The sequence below is a fragment of the Acinonyx jubatus genome, chromosome E2 (genome assembly GCF_027475565.1).
Source record: "Acinonyx jubatus isolate Ajub_Pintada_27869175 chromosome E2, VMU_Ajub_asm_v1.0, whole genome shotgun sequence".
In the NCBI taxonomy this organism is placed as follows: domain Eukaryota; kingdom Metazoa; phylum Chordata; class Mammalia; order Carnivora; family Felidae; genus Acinonyx; species Acinonyx jubatus.
Window position 1 is genome coordinate 2,011,225 of NC_069396.1, and position 15,564 is coordinate 2,026,788.

The 15,564-nt window shown below is 48.9% G+C and overlaps 1 protein-coding gene across 3 annotated transcripts in view; it reads left to right on the forward strand.

Moving 5' to 3' along the window:
- KLHDC4 (kelch domain containing 4) overlaps positions 1 to 15,564 on the forward strand; it is a 65,188-nt gene that overhangs the window by 27,491 nt on the left and 22,133 nt on the right. For all 3 annotated transcript variants that reach the window (XM_053210269.1, XM_053210270.1, XM_027076383.2), the window contains exons 6-7: positions 11,358 to 11,450; positions 14,422 to 14,581. In XM_053210269.1, the coding sequence (XP_053066244.1) occupies positions 11,358 to 11,450; positions 14,422 to 14,581 (253 nt within the window). The remainder of the gene's footprint in view (positions 1 to 11,357; positions 11,451 to 14,421; positions 14,582 to 15,564) is intronic.

Here is a 15,564-nt window from a genome sequence, read left to right on the forward strand (position 1 = left end):
ACGGCTGGTGCGTGGTGTTTGCCGAGATCAGTGTGTTTGAGGGTCTCCTCAGGTCAGCGTGATGGAAATTGGCCACCCCTGTGGTGGAGACGCCAGACCGGCGGGGGTCAGCAGGCAGGGCATTCGGGGATGGCCAGAGGACACCTCACACGGCCAGGCCGAGAGACGGGGGCGGTTCTGGGGCTCGGGGGCTGCCATGGGGGCGGGGTGCGCCCTGAGCCTGCCTCTCCTCCCCGCACCCCGTTTCCCGTGGGCACTCCCTGCGCTGAGGGGCTTCTCCGCGGGAGCGAGCAGAGCAGGGGCTGGGGAGAGAGGAACTGCCGGGGCCACTGCACAGAGCCCTCGGGTGCTCTCGTCCCTTCCCCTGCCACACCGGGTCGGGTCCGCCTCCACACTCAAGAGGCAGCATTTCTAGAGGCCACCGCTGCCTTCCTCCGTACCACCAGGAGGCGCGGTTGGGCACGGGGACAAGGATTTTGGCGCCTTCTCCGTCTGTTTCTGGATCTGGTGCCGCCATAGCCAGTTACCTGTGACTCAAAGACCACGCACAGGGAGGCCAGGCTGCTCACAGACTCTGCCTTTCCGGGTGCCACTCGCCTACCGTGAAGTCACCCTCTCACAGTGTGAAGTTCCCCGGCCTTCCGCGTGTTCACAGACCGGTGCGGCCATCACTGCTGTCTCGGTTTAGAGCCCTGCCACCTCCCTCCAGAAGATGCTTCGTTCCCTCCATCCCCGGCCGCCTCCAGTCTGCCTCTGTCAGAGCCACAGGCCCACGGCCTTTGCGCCCTTTGTGCCCTTGTCACCGACTCTTCACTTCACACAGTCTTGAAGGTCATTCTGTATCAGTAGATACTCTGTACTGCGGATGGGTCACATTTGGTTCATCCATCCATTCGCTGATGGATATTTGGGTTGTTTCCACTTTTCCATCTCTGAGCAATGCTGCCAGGAACGTTTGTGTACAACTAATATATTTTTATAGGCATCAGAGCAGTTAGGAGAGGCAATAAAAATTGGTTGAATGAAAAAATACACAGAAGCGTGTAAGAGAATGTGTATGTGCACATGTGCGCACGCTGTTTTCTCTTGATTTGAGAAAGGAGCCAGCATTTGGCCCTCAGCGAAACCCACACACTCCGTGTGTATGTGTTCACACGGTGTCTAACAAAAACAAGCATCCCGGGGAAGAAGAATCGTTAGCAGAGGGGTCAGAGTTATTTGTCTGATCCTGTTGGAAGGACAGTGACGAGTCAGCTGAAATCAGACCACGCCTCATAACTTTAAAGTGTGAATTTGGGGACGTGAAACGCAGTTGAAAGCGGACACGCGCGTCCTGCCCTCCAGGTTCTGTGGTGAGCCGTGGGGCTCGTGGTCTGGGGGCTCCCTGGCCTCCCCCACAGCTGTGAGTGGAGCCAGTACCTGGAGAAGTGGGAGCAAGAGTGTGGGTAGACCCCCTGCTCCTTTCCTGCTGACTCACCATCACTCTACTCTCACCGTGCTTGGGGAGGAAGGGAGTCTGACACACACACACAGAGGGTGGGAGACTTTAAAACTGTCATTAGGGTAAGTGGTCAGGCTTTGGTGCAAAGATTCCTGTAGTTCTCAGATTTCCAGCTTCATTCAGGATAGTTCAGCGTCTGAATCCGTGGTTGCAAGTGTGAGTTCTGGGGCCCGACTGTCTCATTTTCGTTCTGGCTCTGCCACTGACTAGCCTAGTGTGTTTCCTGACTTCCAGGTCTTGATGTTCTCATCTGTAAAATGGGATTAAAGATAGTATCTGCCAGGGTCTCCTGGGTGGCTCGGTCGGTTAAGTGTCTGACTTCGGCTCAGGTCATGATCTCACGGTTTGTGGGTTCGAGCCCCGTGTCGGGCTCTGTGCTGACAGCGCGGAGCCTGGAGCCTGCTTCGGGTTGTGTGTCTCCCTCTCTCTCTGCCGCTCCCCTGGACGTGCGCGTGCACGCGCGCTCTCTCTCTCAAATATAAACAAACATTTAAAAAATTAAGAAAAGGTAACATCTCATCTGGTCGATGTGAGGAATGAAAACCTGTAAGAGGAGCGCACCTAGTGGAGGATGGACGCCCACAGATAGTGGTTTTAATATCAACTTAGTGAAGTAAAACAGGGATGCAGCCTGATAGGCGGCCCGGGTTCTAGAGACTGCCACTAATTTTTCCATACAGTGCGATTCAAGACCGTTAGACTTACCAAGCCCAAAATTTGTTGATCGGTTGAGTTGATCCGTGGAAAAGTGGGGCCGAATTCCAAAGGTACGTTGTTTGAAATGAAAAGGGAGATGCTCTCGTACATGCTTCCTGCCCAGGCCGTGTTGCAGCCATTCTTGGAGAGGGGACCTTTTCTGTTCTGAGGATGCACCACTGGACTGAGTTCCCTGTTGGGTCCTCCTGTGTGACCTTGAATCTCAGGGATTAAGAGAGAAGTGGTTCCTTTGCTCACTAAATGTCTCCGGGCCGGCTGGCACGGGACCGTAGTGTATAGTTTCGTCAGGTGTCAGCTTTCAGAGCGCTCACGGAAGCATTTGCGTACCAAGCGCTCAACACTGCGCGCTGAGCCGTGGAGCTAGCTGATGCTTCCACATCTTCTGTAAACGTCCCCACAGAGGGGCCCGGGTGATGCCGAGTGGCACCTTGCCCTGTTGGAATGCCATTCTGCACGTAGCTCCAGTGCACTTAAAAGCACTCACTCCCACAACATTACACATGTATTTTTGTGCCACATACAGATCTGGCTGAGTAGGACTTGTTAATTTTCTAAGACTCCGTATTTAGGAGTGACGGCAATTGAAAAGAGCCTGTTGGGGATTCAGATATAAACAGGCTTTTTTGGTTGGCTTTATTTTTCTAAAGGGGTATATGGAGTCTTTTTATAGAAAATTTTTCCCGTTTTGGTTACCAAACAGTGATACGTGGCTGCTGCCAGAAACAGGGAATTGAGTCTTTCGTGCCCGGCTCACCAGAGGACAGAACACCCTTCAGATTCGTGGACAGGAAGCACAGGAGGCCCTTAACCTGGCGGGAGCATCTTGGCCACAGGGAGGCGTGTAACGACGGCCTTTAGGCTCCCGGAGCATTCGGGTTCTCCTGCGTAACTTTTCTTGAAGTGGGATCAGAAGCGACCATGCTAGTTTAGTTGTTGAACCTGTTCCGCAGATTGTACTTTGAAAGAATTATATCAGAAGATTCCTCAAAAGGGAATTGGCTTGTTGCCAGCATGCATGGTGTTTTTCTTCTTACTCGGCCTCTCTAATGTGCAGTTTTGCGGCGTGGTCTCCTCGGCAGCTGGCACGGAGGGACGGAGTGTGGAGTGTGGCCAGCCCCCAGGGCACCGCTGCCGCCGTGCGGAGCAGAGTGCCAGTTGAGGTCGGCGCCCAGCAACTGCGTGAACCTGTGGCGGGCCCAGACGCTCCTTCTGAGCCTTGCTCGTTTGGTACTTTTATCATGAATTTGGATAAGAAAATGCGCTTACTAAATTTGTGGGTGATACAAAGCCGGGAGGGAGAGCAAATAAATTGGTTGACCAATCCAGCATCCAAAACTACCTTCGTGGACCAAATCCAGCCAGATGTAATTGAAGTGAGAGAAGCGTCCCTCGTCGGTTGCATGCAAATATAGGGTCAAGAGAGCTGACTGAAAACAGCTGTCCTTGCTAGTAGGCGAGGAGGGATTTAGTAACTTGTAATCCTGGGTGGCATCGGCATGTGCTAGGCTGCCCAGAGGCCAGTGCTTGAAGGTTGGGTGACAGGACGTGGCTCCGAGAACGGGTGTCGCATACCTTCGGTGGACTTGCTGCCACTGAGGAGGCAGTCCTTTTGAGTGACACGTTTTGAATGGACGTTCAGAAACTGAGGGCCTTAGGGGAGAGAAACCAGGTGATGAGGCATTTGAGGAAAGACGAGGAGAATGGAATTGGATCTGGCTTGGAAGAGGGAAGACCCTGGGGGTCCTCACAGCCATGTGTGACGAGCTGTTCGCCAGGAATTTGCCAAGGAGGAGGCATTTGGTTGGGTAGTTCGAGCTCCATTTTCTTCTGAGAGTCTGTGTGTTGATGTATTTTTTTCGGGCACCTGGTTTTGGGGGTAGCTCTGTAGAGTGCACAAGAGGAAATGAAACTAACGCGTTATAGAAAGAGTGTGCTGCGCAGCGTGGTTCGGGTTGTGGCCCTCCCCTGCAGCCGGGACTCGTTGGGGTCTTTGTGGAAGGTGGACTCGACGGAGAGCCGGGCCCTGAGAGCTGCCGAGGCAGCATGCGGGGAGCAGAGGCACCTGGAGTACTTGGCTCCCATGTAGGAGTCAAGGCTTGTAATCCATAGGAATCTAGGAGGCGTGCCCAGATGCGTCGGCTCCTTTTAGAGCAGGTTGCTTGTTTTCTTGCTGTTGAGTTTTAAGACTTGTTTGTAGATTTTGGTCCTTTTGTGGATGTATCTTCTGAAAATACTTTTTCCCAGGCTGTGGCTTCTGATTCTCTTGATACTGTCTTTTGCAGAGCGGAAGGCTTAAATTTCAGTAAAGTCCAGCAAATCTGTTGCTTTACAGTTAGGTCTGTGATCCGTTTTTGTGAAGGATGTAAGGTCTGTGTCTAGATTAATTTTTTGGCACGTGGGTGTCGAGTAACTAGCACCATGTGTTGGAGGGGCCGTCTTTGCGCCATCGTATTGCCTTTGCTCTTTTGCCAGAGACCAGTTGACCGTATTCATGGGGATCTAATCCTGGGCTTTCTGTTTTGTCCCATCGATCTCTTTGTTTAATCTTTTTCCAGCATCACACTGTCTTGTCTACTATGGCTTTGCAGTAAGTCTTGAGGTCAGATAGGTCTGTTTTCCCACTTGGTTCTTAAATATCGTGTTGGTTGTTCTGCATCTTTTTATCTCTCTGCATATAAACTTTGCAATTAGTTTGTCCTTGCTGCTGGCATTGTGATTGTGATTGCATTGAAACCATTGCTGAAGTTGGCAAGAAGTGACGTCTTGAAATACTGAGTCTTTCTATCCGTGAACACAGGACGTTCCTCTGTTTATTTAGTTGTTTGATTTTTGTCCCTCATAGTTTTGTGGTTTTCCCCAAATAGATCTTGTATATATTGTTATATTTACACTAAGTATTTCATTTCTGGGATGTTAATGTAAGTAGTATTGTCTTTAATTGCAAATTTCATTTGTTCATTGCTGGTATCTAGGAGAGCAGTTGACTTTTATGTATTAACCTTGCTGCCTACAGCCTTGCTATAATCACTTATTAGTTCCAGGAAGTTTCTTGTCAGTTCTTTCAGATTTTCTACATAGATCATGTCAATTGCAAACAAAGACAGTTTTCTGTCTTCCTTCCCAATATTTATACCTTTTATTGCCTTTTCTTGCCTTGTTGCGTTACCAAGGACTTCTACGACAATGTTGAAAGGGATGGTGAGAGGGGACATCTTGCTCTGTACCTGATCTTAGCAGAAAAGCTTTCAGTTTCTCATTATTGTGTAGGATATTAGCCGTAGGTTTTTTGTAGACCTTTATCAAGTTCAGAAAGTTCCCCTCTGTTCCTAGTTTACTGAGAGAGTTTATCATGAATGGTTGTTAGATTTTGACAAATAGTTTTTTCTGCTTCGATCAGTATGATCCTGTGATTTTTCTTTCTTAGTCTCTTGATATGATGTAAGCTTATGTTAACTGATTTTAGAATGTGGAACTTGCCTTGTTGTAAACCCAGGATAAATCCCACTTGGTCATGGTATATAATTCCTTTCATACTTTTTTTGACTCGATTTGTTAATATTGAGGGTTTTTACATCTCTGTTCCTGAAAGATACTGGTCTGTAGACTTTTTTTTCGTGATGTCTTTGGTTTGGGTGTAGAGTAGTGCTGGATAGAGGACAGAAGCTATGTTTTGAAAGAGATTGTAGAGGATTGGTACAATTTTTTTCCTTAAATATTTGGTAGAATTCACCAATGAATGCCTCTCGGCCTGGTGCTTTCTGTTTTGGAAGATTATTAATATCTTTAATAGATGCAGGCCTGTTCAGATTGTCCACTTTTTAATGTGGAGTTTGGTAAATTCTGTCTTCTAAGGAATTAGTCCACCTTTTCCAGGTTATCAAATCTGTGGGCATGGAGTTGTTCGTGGTATTGCTTTCTTTGTTTTTATTCATGTTTTTAATTTCTGTGGGATCTGTAGTGATGTCCCCTCTTTCATTTCTGATATTAGTAATTTGTGTTCTCTCCCTTTTTTCTTAGCTTGGCTAGAGGCTTATCAATTTTGTCAGTCTTTTCAAAGACCTAGCTTTTGGTTTTGTTGATTTTTCTCTATTTTCAAAAATACTAATTTCTGCTCTAATTCCCTTTTTTAAGTATGTATTTATTTTGAGAGAGAGAGAAAGCGAGCGAGCAGGGAGAGGGAGAGAGTCTGAAGCAGGCTCCTTGCTGTCAGCATGGACCCTGGGATGTGGATGGAGCTCATTCCCACAAATCGTGAGATCATGACCTGAGCTGAAATCAAGAGTTGGATGTTTGGGGTACCAGGGTGTTCAGTTGGTTGAGTGTCCGTCTGACTTTGGCTCAGGTCATAGCCTCGCCGGTTGTGAGTTTGAGCCCCACATTGGGCTCGCTGCTATCAGCGTGGAGCCTGCTTTGGATCCTCTGTCTCCCTCTCTCTCTCTGTCCCTCCCTCCCTCCTGCATGCTCGCTTGTGCTCTCTCAAAAATAAACATTTTTTTTTTAAAGGTAAAAAAAAAAAAAAAAAGTTGGACGTTTGACTGAGCCACCCAGGTACTGCTGTGCTCTCTTATTATGTCTTCTTTTCTGTTTTGGGTTTAGTTTCCTCTTCTTTTTTCCAGTTTCCTATGGTGGAAAATTAGATTATTGGCTTTAAATCCTTCTTCTTTTCTAATGTGTGCATTCAATCCTATACATTTCACTGTATCCCACAAATTTTGATAAATTGTATATTTATTTTCATTTGGTTCAAAATATTTAAAATTTTCTCCTTATTTCTTCTTTGACCCACATGTTGTTTATAAATATGTTGTTTGATCTGTGTATTTTGTATTTCCCATCTATCTTTTTTTTTTTTTTTTTAAGTGTATTTATTTACTTTGAGCGAGAGTACGAGGCGGGGAGGTGCAGAGGCAGAGAGAGAGGGAGAATCTTAAGCAGGCTTTGCACTGTCAGCGTGGAGCCTGATGTGGGGCTCGAACTCACGAGACTGTGAGACCATGACCTGAGGCGAAATCAAGAGTCAGACGCTTAACCTACTAAGCCACCCGGGCGCCCCTTCTGGCTCTCTTTCTGTTACTGGTTTCTAGTTTATTCTCACTGTGCTCTAAAAGCAGAAATTGTATGATTTCTGTTCTTTTCAGTTTGTTAATGGTGTGTTTTCTGGCCCAGAATATGGTCTGTCATGGTGAGTGTTCTGTGTGAGCTTGAGAAGAATGTGTATTCTGACCCTTGTTGGATGAAGTAGTCTGTAGATGGCCGTTATATCCAGTTGATTGATGGTGTTGTTGAGTTCGGCTCTGTCCTTGTGGATTTTTGCTGCTGTGTCCAGTTTTGAGACAGGGGCGTTGAATTTTCTGACTGTGATAGCAGATGTCTCTTTTCTCCTTGCTATTCTGTTAATTTTTGCGTCACGTAGTTTGATGTTCTGTTGTCGGGTGTGTACATGTTAAGAACTGTTATGCCTCGTTAGAGAACTGACCCCTTTATGCTTATGTAATGGCAATTGAAGTCCCGGGTGACTTTCCTTGTTTTGAAGTCTGCTCTGTCTGCAATGTAGTTACTCCTACTTTTCTTTGATTAGTTGTCAGCTAATCGAAGCTAATTAGTTCTCCTTGTGTTTACTTTTCATCCGCAGGTGTCTTTATGTGTAAAGTGGGTTACTTGTGGAGAGCACATAGCTGGGTCTTGTGTTTTGATCTACTCTGACAACCTCTGTCATTTAATTGGTGTATTTAGAACATTAACGTTGAAAATGATTATTGATATATTAGATTAATATCTACTGTATTTGTTACTGTTTTCTATTTGTTGCCCTTATTCCTTGTTCTTTTGTTTGACTTTTTTTGTTGTTTTTTTGTAGTTTTAATGGAGCATGTTATAAGATCCCAGTTTTTCTCCTTTCTTAGCATCAGTTATTTTTTTGCCACTTTTAGTGGCTTGCATTGACAGCTGGCTAATCTGAGTCCAATTTCAGATAACATTGTACCACTTCGTGAGTAGTGTGGATACCTTGAAATAGCAAAATAGTCCTAATTCCTTCTGTTGGCCCCTCCCTGTATGACTGCCGTCTTTCATTTCACTGACACCTACTCATACGTGAGAACGTGTGTGTGTGTGTGTGTGTGTGTGCGTGCGTGCGCGCGTGTGTGTGTGTGTGTGTGTAGTGAGGGACACACAGTCAAATACATTAGTGCTCCTGTCGTGAACAAATTGTTACTCGTTAGATCAGTGAAGAATAAGAAAAATGAAATGTTTTTATTTTGACTTCACTAATTTCTTCATTTGTCTTCCTTCCTTCATGTAGATTCGAGTTTTTGACCCATATATATATATTTTTTTCTCCAAAAGACTTTAACATTTCTTGTGAGGCAGGTCTGCTGGGCCAGGTCCCTTAAGTTTGGTTCGTCGGAGAAAATTTTCTTTCTCCTTTACTTTTGAAGGCTGATTTTGCGGAGCACAGAGTTCTCTCCCTGCTTTGAATATTTCTCTCCACTCTTCTTGCTGGCTCGGTTTCTGAGCAGGAGTTGGATGTAATTCTTTGTTTCTCGATAGGTAAGGCGTACTGTCCTGCGGCTTCTTCCAGGATTTTTCCTTTGTCTTTGGTTTTCTGTAACTTGAAAACGACACGTCTAGGTATCGTTTGCTGGCACCCGTCCTGCTCCGTGTTCTCCGACCTTCCTGCATCTGTAGTTTGATGTCAGAGTTTAGCTTGGGGAAATGCTCATTGTTTCCTGTTTTTCTTCCATTCCTCTGTCTTCTCTTTCTGGCAGTGCCGCTGTGCTTCTGTTACACCTTGTAGCGTAAGTGGCCCACGGTCCTCGGATATCCTGTTCTGTTTTTTGTTGTTTTCTTTCCCCCAGGCTTACTTCTCCTTGGTCTTTGGTTTCTGAGCTCTGTGTTGCCGTGTCCTGTGGCTCCAGGCTCTTAAACATGTCCAGCCTGCTCGCGAGCCCCTTGGAGGCATGCTCGGTGGCCTTTGTTTCTGTTGCTGGTTTGATCTCTCTTTGTGGTTCTTTCTCAGGATTTCCGTCTCGCTCCTGACCTTGCCCACCTATCCTGCTTGCTGTCTACTTCAGCTGTTGCAGCCCTTAGCGCATTAATCACAGTTGGTAAAGTCCTGGTCTCATAATTCCGGCACCCCTGTCTGCTTCTGGTGCTTGCTAGGAACCTTCAGACTGTGCTTTTTGCCTTCTGGGGTGCTTTGTGTTTCTCACTAGCAGGACGTGATGGGCCAGTTAGAAGAAACTGCTGTCCATAGGTCAGGCCTGTGGCAGTGAGGCTCTGGAAGGGGCCCTCTCCAGCCCTGTGATGAGGTCTGTGTCCTTTGTGGAGCCCGGGCTGCTGCTCACTGCACAGGCCCGCTGCTTCTTGGGCGGGCCGGCATGCCCAGAGGGAGTTTGGAGTTTGGGAGTTGGGTCTCCTCCAGGTCGACTTGGCTCCGATTGTACTCCCGCAGGGTACGGGGTGGGCTCCCCTTAGCTGGGTTTCCCTGAAGGCAGGCCTCGTTCAGGCACACTTCACAGCGGTCCCTTCTCCCCTTCCTTGCCAGGAGCACGAGGGCGTGTGTCTGGGACGTTTCCTGCGGGAACCCGCTCGAACTCCTAGGAGTACGTCTCACAGTACCTTGGGGGCCCCGTCACTGGGTCGCGCTGGGGGTTTCACTCTCTGAGCCGCTGCCCTGAGCCTCTGGCAGTTTGTCCAGGCTTTCCCGTCAAGCTCTGGTTCCTGCAGTTTCTGCTCATGAGCTTCTGCTTCTGGAAGTGTGACTTCCTGTACGCACCTGTCTGTCCCTAATTTGGGGGCCACCAGTTTGACCTGCGTCCCTCCCTTTGTGGGGGTCTAAGAGGAGTTGTTGACTTTCCCGGTTACTTGTTGGGACACACTGGTGACTTCCAAGTCCCTTGCATGCCAAGCCAGAACTCAGAAGTCCCTTCTGTTGGTTATTTATTGATGCGTATTTTTTTAGATCAGTTTTAATGAGATAGAATCATGTTCAATAAAATGCCTGCCTTTTAGGTGGACGGTTAGAGGAGTTTCAGCTAATACGCACGCCCGTGTAACCACTACCACACCCGGGACAGACAAGGTGATCCTCACTCCAGAAAGTTCTCTGCTGCCCGCTTGCCGTCATTCCCCTTGTAATCTTTGGCCCCAGGCAGCTACTGTCATCACCATAGATTGATTTTGCCTGTTTAAGAATCTCCTACGTAGAAGCAGAATCATACAGTACGTGCCCTTCTGATGCCGCTTCTGTCGAGCGTGACGTTTACGAGACCTATGCGTACCGTGTGTATCCTGCTTGTTGCCGACAGTCCTTCATCATGAGAATGTACCGCACTTTTACTCTTTTCCCCCGTTGAAGCATCTCTTCGCTGCTTCCGGTTTTTTGACAGTGATGAATAAAACTTCTCTAAACGTGTGTGTGCGTGCGTGTGTGTGTGTGTGTGTCTTTCTGTGCCCTTGTGTTGTCACATCTGAGTCAGTATCTGGTGTCCCGTTGCTGGGCTGTGTGCCAGGAGCGTCTCACGGTGTGAGGAACAGTCCCTTGGTCGTGCTGTCTTACACCTGCTCGGCTTCGGTCCCGCCGTTTGCTTAGGGCCGCTGGCGGTGTTCGGCACAGGACGCGCTGAGCTTGGGCTTGTTGACCGAAGACCGATGAGCGATGTACTCACCGTCTCTTTCTGTTTTTATTGGCCATCCGTGTGTCTTTTCTTTCCCGTTTTTATTTCAATATTCTGTCCCAGTCTTTTGCCTATAATTTTATTGGATTTATTTTACTCATGAGATAGTGAGAATTCTTTGTTTTCTGGACGCAAGTCATCGGTCAGGTGCGTGTTTGCAGAAATCTGCCTCCCCTTTGTCACTTGCTGTTTGATTGTACCATGGTTTATTTTGAAGAGCTGAGGTTTGCTGTCTTAATGGAGTCCGGTTTCTCTGTCCAAGTCCCTGCTGCCTCTGAGAAATCCTCACTCCAAGGTCGTGGGGCCTGGCTGTCCACATTTGCAGCAGCTAGCTGGACTCGGGATGGCCTTGGTAGCCTGTGGTCCAATTAAATTGTACTCAGTAAGTGCTTGTGAAACACAAGTTGGTGTAAAAAGGGCTCTCTCTCTCTCTCTCTTTTTTTTTTTTTTTTCCATTTTAGGGCAACAGGAGGCCCTTCAGGTCGGAGTGGACATCGGATGGTAGCCTGGAAGAGACAGTTAATACTTTTCGGTGGCTTCCATGAGAGTACGAGGTTGGTACCGATAGGAGGACCTCTGTGTTTCCTGAAGCAGAAAGGAGTGGGTTTTTGTGGGAAGAACCATTCTGAATGCTCCTGGAAAATGCTGTCCATCCCCCAAAACCAGAGCCAGCTTCACGGATATGCAGCCGAGGCAGCCTTGAAATTCTCAATAGTTACTGAACCAGGGGCTCTGTGTTTTTATTTTACGCCGTGCCCTGCAAGTGGTATGGCCAGACCTATCTACCACAGGATTCTCAGCCTGGCACAGAATCCCCCGGGGGGCTTGTTAAAACTCTGATTTCCGAGCCCCACCCTCTGGTGGCTGACTCAGTAGGCCTGGGACAGGGTCTGCAAAGTCGCAGGTGATGGTGATGTGGCTGGGCAGGGGGGCCCGCAGTGAGAGCCTGCGTTCTGCCGTGGTGTCTAAAAAGGGGCCTGCGGTGCGCCCCTGTGTTGTGGCTGCATTGCTACGAGCTGCCACGTTCGTGTATCCCACGTGTATGCACTCCAGGTCGGGCCAGCAGGTTCCCTGATGGTTGGTTGAGAGCCTGTCGTCCACATGGCAGCCTCTGGAGCGTCCTTAGTTTGGTCCCGAGAAACAAGACGCGTGGTGACAGGTTAGTGTGCCTGTCACCATCCTAATATGGTACTGTGTTGTGCGACATCCGTCCGGGCTGTTGTCATGCCTGGTGAAGGCCATTCCTCTGAGTGCACCCCACGTGGAGGAGGGTGGATAGGGGTGTCTCTCTGGCCGTGTTTTACGCTTCCCTCTCCTAATCCTTCAAGAAATAATCAGTTTGTTAGTTGTCATGGCACCGCTAACAGTTTTGTCGCATTGTGGGTCCATTTGCACAATTTTTTTCTGATAATTCCTGGCTCCTAAAGAAGTCGTTGTACGTGGATACAAAGGGGGAGGTGAGTTAGGCCGAGTCTTGTTGTTTTTCATACCCCTCTCACCCTGGTCTCAGTTGAGGCGTTGTGGTGTAGATTTGGCTCAATTAAAGTTGCAGTTTTTCTTTGTGAAGAAAGGTATTTTATTAACTGACAGGGGGACATCAGTTCTTACATGCTTTAGGAGAGGATTTCGAAAGCACAGTTGAAGTTAAACAGGGATGATTCTGTGTTGTTAAAGGTGTAACTCGGGTGTAGTCGCACTTTAATAGTATGTCTCAAAGACCATACTGTTGGCAGGCAGGTCGTGGTCCCACGTCCCGGATGAGGAAACCAGGTGAACGAATGCCCAGTGGATTGTGGCCTCCACGAAAGATCACTCATTTCCAGCGGGCCCCTTCCCGCCCTGCAGGTGTTCGGTTGATTATAGCCATTTTGGATGAGGAAGCCCCGGCTGTTTTTAAACGTTTATTCCTAAGGGATCGTTACCTATTATTTAGACTTCACACTTTTTTTTTTTTTTTTTAAACAGCCCCAAAACGGCTGGGGAGACCAACACAGGCCTTGCTCCTTGGAACTTATAGGTTACGGTGTATGTGCCGCTGAAGCAGGCACGGGTTATCAAGTGGATCAAGTTGCACGATGGTTGTGATTTGCAGCTTTTCCAAAATCAGAACTGTTCTCGAAGTATTACCTGTTAATCTTGCTTAAAACTATGAAGGTTTCAAACACACAGGACACCAGGAGATACAAGTAAAGAAACCTTCCATATTAAACAAGTTAGTTGGGCTTTTTAAAACCAAATAACGGTTGATATTTATGTGCGGGATAGAATTTTTTTACTGCACACCTGCAGTGTGAAATCCGAGGAGATGGGAGAATGTAACGAAGTCTTCTTAGAACTGAACACCTCCAAGCGCCTCAGTTCATGTACGAAAAGCCATCCTACAGAAGGCGCATCTCTGGGTGCCAGTCAGGGAGGCCACCCTGCAGGCGACTGGTCCCGTGTCCCACGCTGTGCGCAGCGTTCACGTGAGCGGCGCAGCAAACCGGCCTTGTGCTGGCCCTTCCGTGTGCTGGCTGCAGGGGGCCGGACTTGGGTTAGCTCTACTAGGAGAGACAAAACTGCTCGGACTGTGGTAGAATTTCCCACCTGAAGCCTGGCTGTCTGTTTTGAGTACCTGGGGAGCACCTCTTCCTCTTCCCGTGTAATTCTGACCCGAGGCCCCTTGGCTTTGCCCCGGCTGTCCGTGAAATGGTACCAGGAGGCGGCATTCCCCCCTCGACTCGGGCCGGGCTGCTGCCGCCCCACGCACGGGGCCCCTTCTCGAGGCCCTCTGCATTTGAGTCCTTTGCAACTTAAGTCCCAGGGCCACGTGCCCCCTTGCCGCTGTCCCGCTGCGGGGCGCCAGGGCCATGCCTCTGGCTTGTCAGTCTCCGCAACGCTCAGCTCAGCCCGGCTCGGCTCCCTGCCCGGCTCGGGGTCTCTTCACGGCCCTGACCCAGCTGCAGGAATCTCCGTTCTGAGGATTCACCGGAATCTCTAATTCATGAGCTTAAGCTGATACGCATGGTAACCTGATGCAAGTATTTGTGAGACTGTGGTTTTGTAAACTGTGTAAGGAAGCATCACTTCCAGATTAGGAAGGCTTTCAGATCCAGGCAAATTAATGAATTTCTGTAAGCTAGCGTTATCTCTAGTTTCCAGATACAAACTCACACCTGCCTCCAGCCCTTTCATGTGGATTTCAACTTTCAACTGGGAACTTGTTTCAGGTGGTACAAAGTTTACCTCGAAGTTAATCAGGTTCACATTTAAAAAAAAAATTTTTTTTTTCAACGTTTATTTATTTTTGGGACAGAGAGAGACAGAGCATGAACGGGGGAGGGGCCGAGAGAGAGGGAGACACAGAATCGGAAACAGGCTCCAGGCTCCGAGCCATCAGCCCAGAGCCTGACGCGGGGCTCGAACTCGCGGACCGCGAGATCGTGACCCGGCTGAAGTCGGACGCTTAACCGACTGCGCCACCCAGGCGCCCCCAGGTTCACATTTTAATGTTACTGCCTTTTTGTGTCACCATGTTATAACCAGAGATTACATCTACTACAATGACGTGTACGCCTTTGACCTGGACACGTTCACGTGGAGTAGACTGTGCCCTTCGGGGACTGGGCCCACCCCCAGATCGGGCTGCCAGATGTCTGTCACTCCCCAGGGCAGCATTGTCATCTACGGGGGCTACTCGAAGCAGGTAAGATGCGGCGTGGATGGAAATAGACATACTCTGTTGTATTGCCCTTTCCACTGTCACCAAGAATGAAAACTTCCAAACAGGATTGCATGTTGGCTCAATAGAAACACTTTTTATTAGAGTAGAAATGGATGTGTATCAATCTCCCCCCGTGAACATATCAAGATTTTTGCAGCCGTATTATGTTCTAACCCATATGCTCTGAAAACGCGGGACTGTGAATAATTCCGTATTGGGGTGAGCCGCGTGGGGGGCGGGGGGGAGGGTCTTGATTCCTAACCACAGATCCCAAGTGCTATGGGGAGGGCTCATGTGTAGAACAGGCCACTTCTTCCAGCCGTGCAGACACGCAGAAGTAAATGTTCTTGCACACCTGTCTGGGTGCCCTACACCGGGGTGGCTCCTGCTGGCTCTGGGGTGTGTCGTCCACGCAGGGGCCACTCGCAGCGGCTGCAGCCTCCAGGCGGCACCGCTCCAGCTTGCACGCGTCAGCGAGCCCGAGAGGGATAAGGTCGTGTCTCACTGCAGGCTCTTTCTTAGCCGTCGTATTTCGAAATTTTCTGCGACGTGACTTAAGACTCAGCGAGCACTTACTGTACCCCCACCTGGATTCTTCTGTAGTCCATGCTCTGCCGTCCCTGCTTCTGTGGTCGTTCACATCTGTGCTGCTCTCCACCCATGTTTCTGGGCGTGTTTTAGAGAGAAGCACAGGCATCGCTTCGGCCTGCTTTCGAGACCCGTCCCCGTTGCGTGTTTTAGCTGCTTTCGCTTCTTGGCGCCCAGCACTTTTCCACTGGGACACCCCGGTTGGTTTCTCTAAGTTCTGTTTGCAAACCCAGGGCTGCTTTTAGCTTCTGACCGTTATGAACCAAGCTGCGATGCGCATTCTCGTGCAGGTCGCCGTATGGCTCTGCGTTCTCATTTCCCAGGCAGGGACCCAGGAGTGGTTCTGCTTGGGTCCCAGGGTGCAGCGTCACACCCCG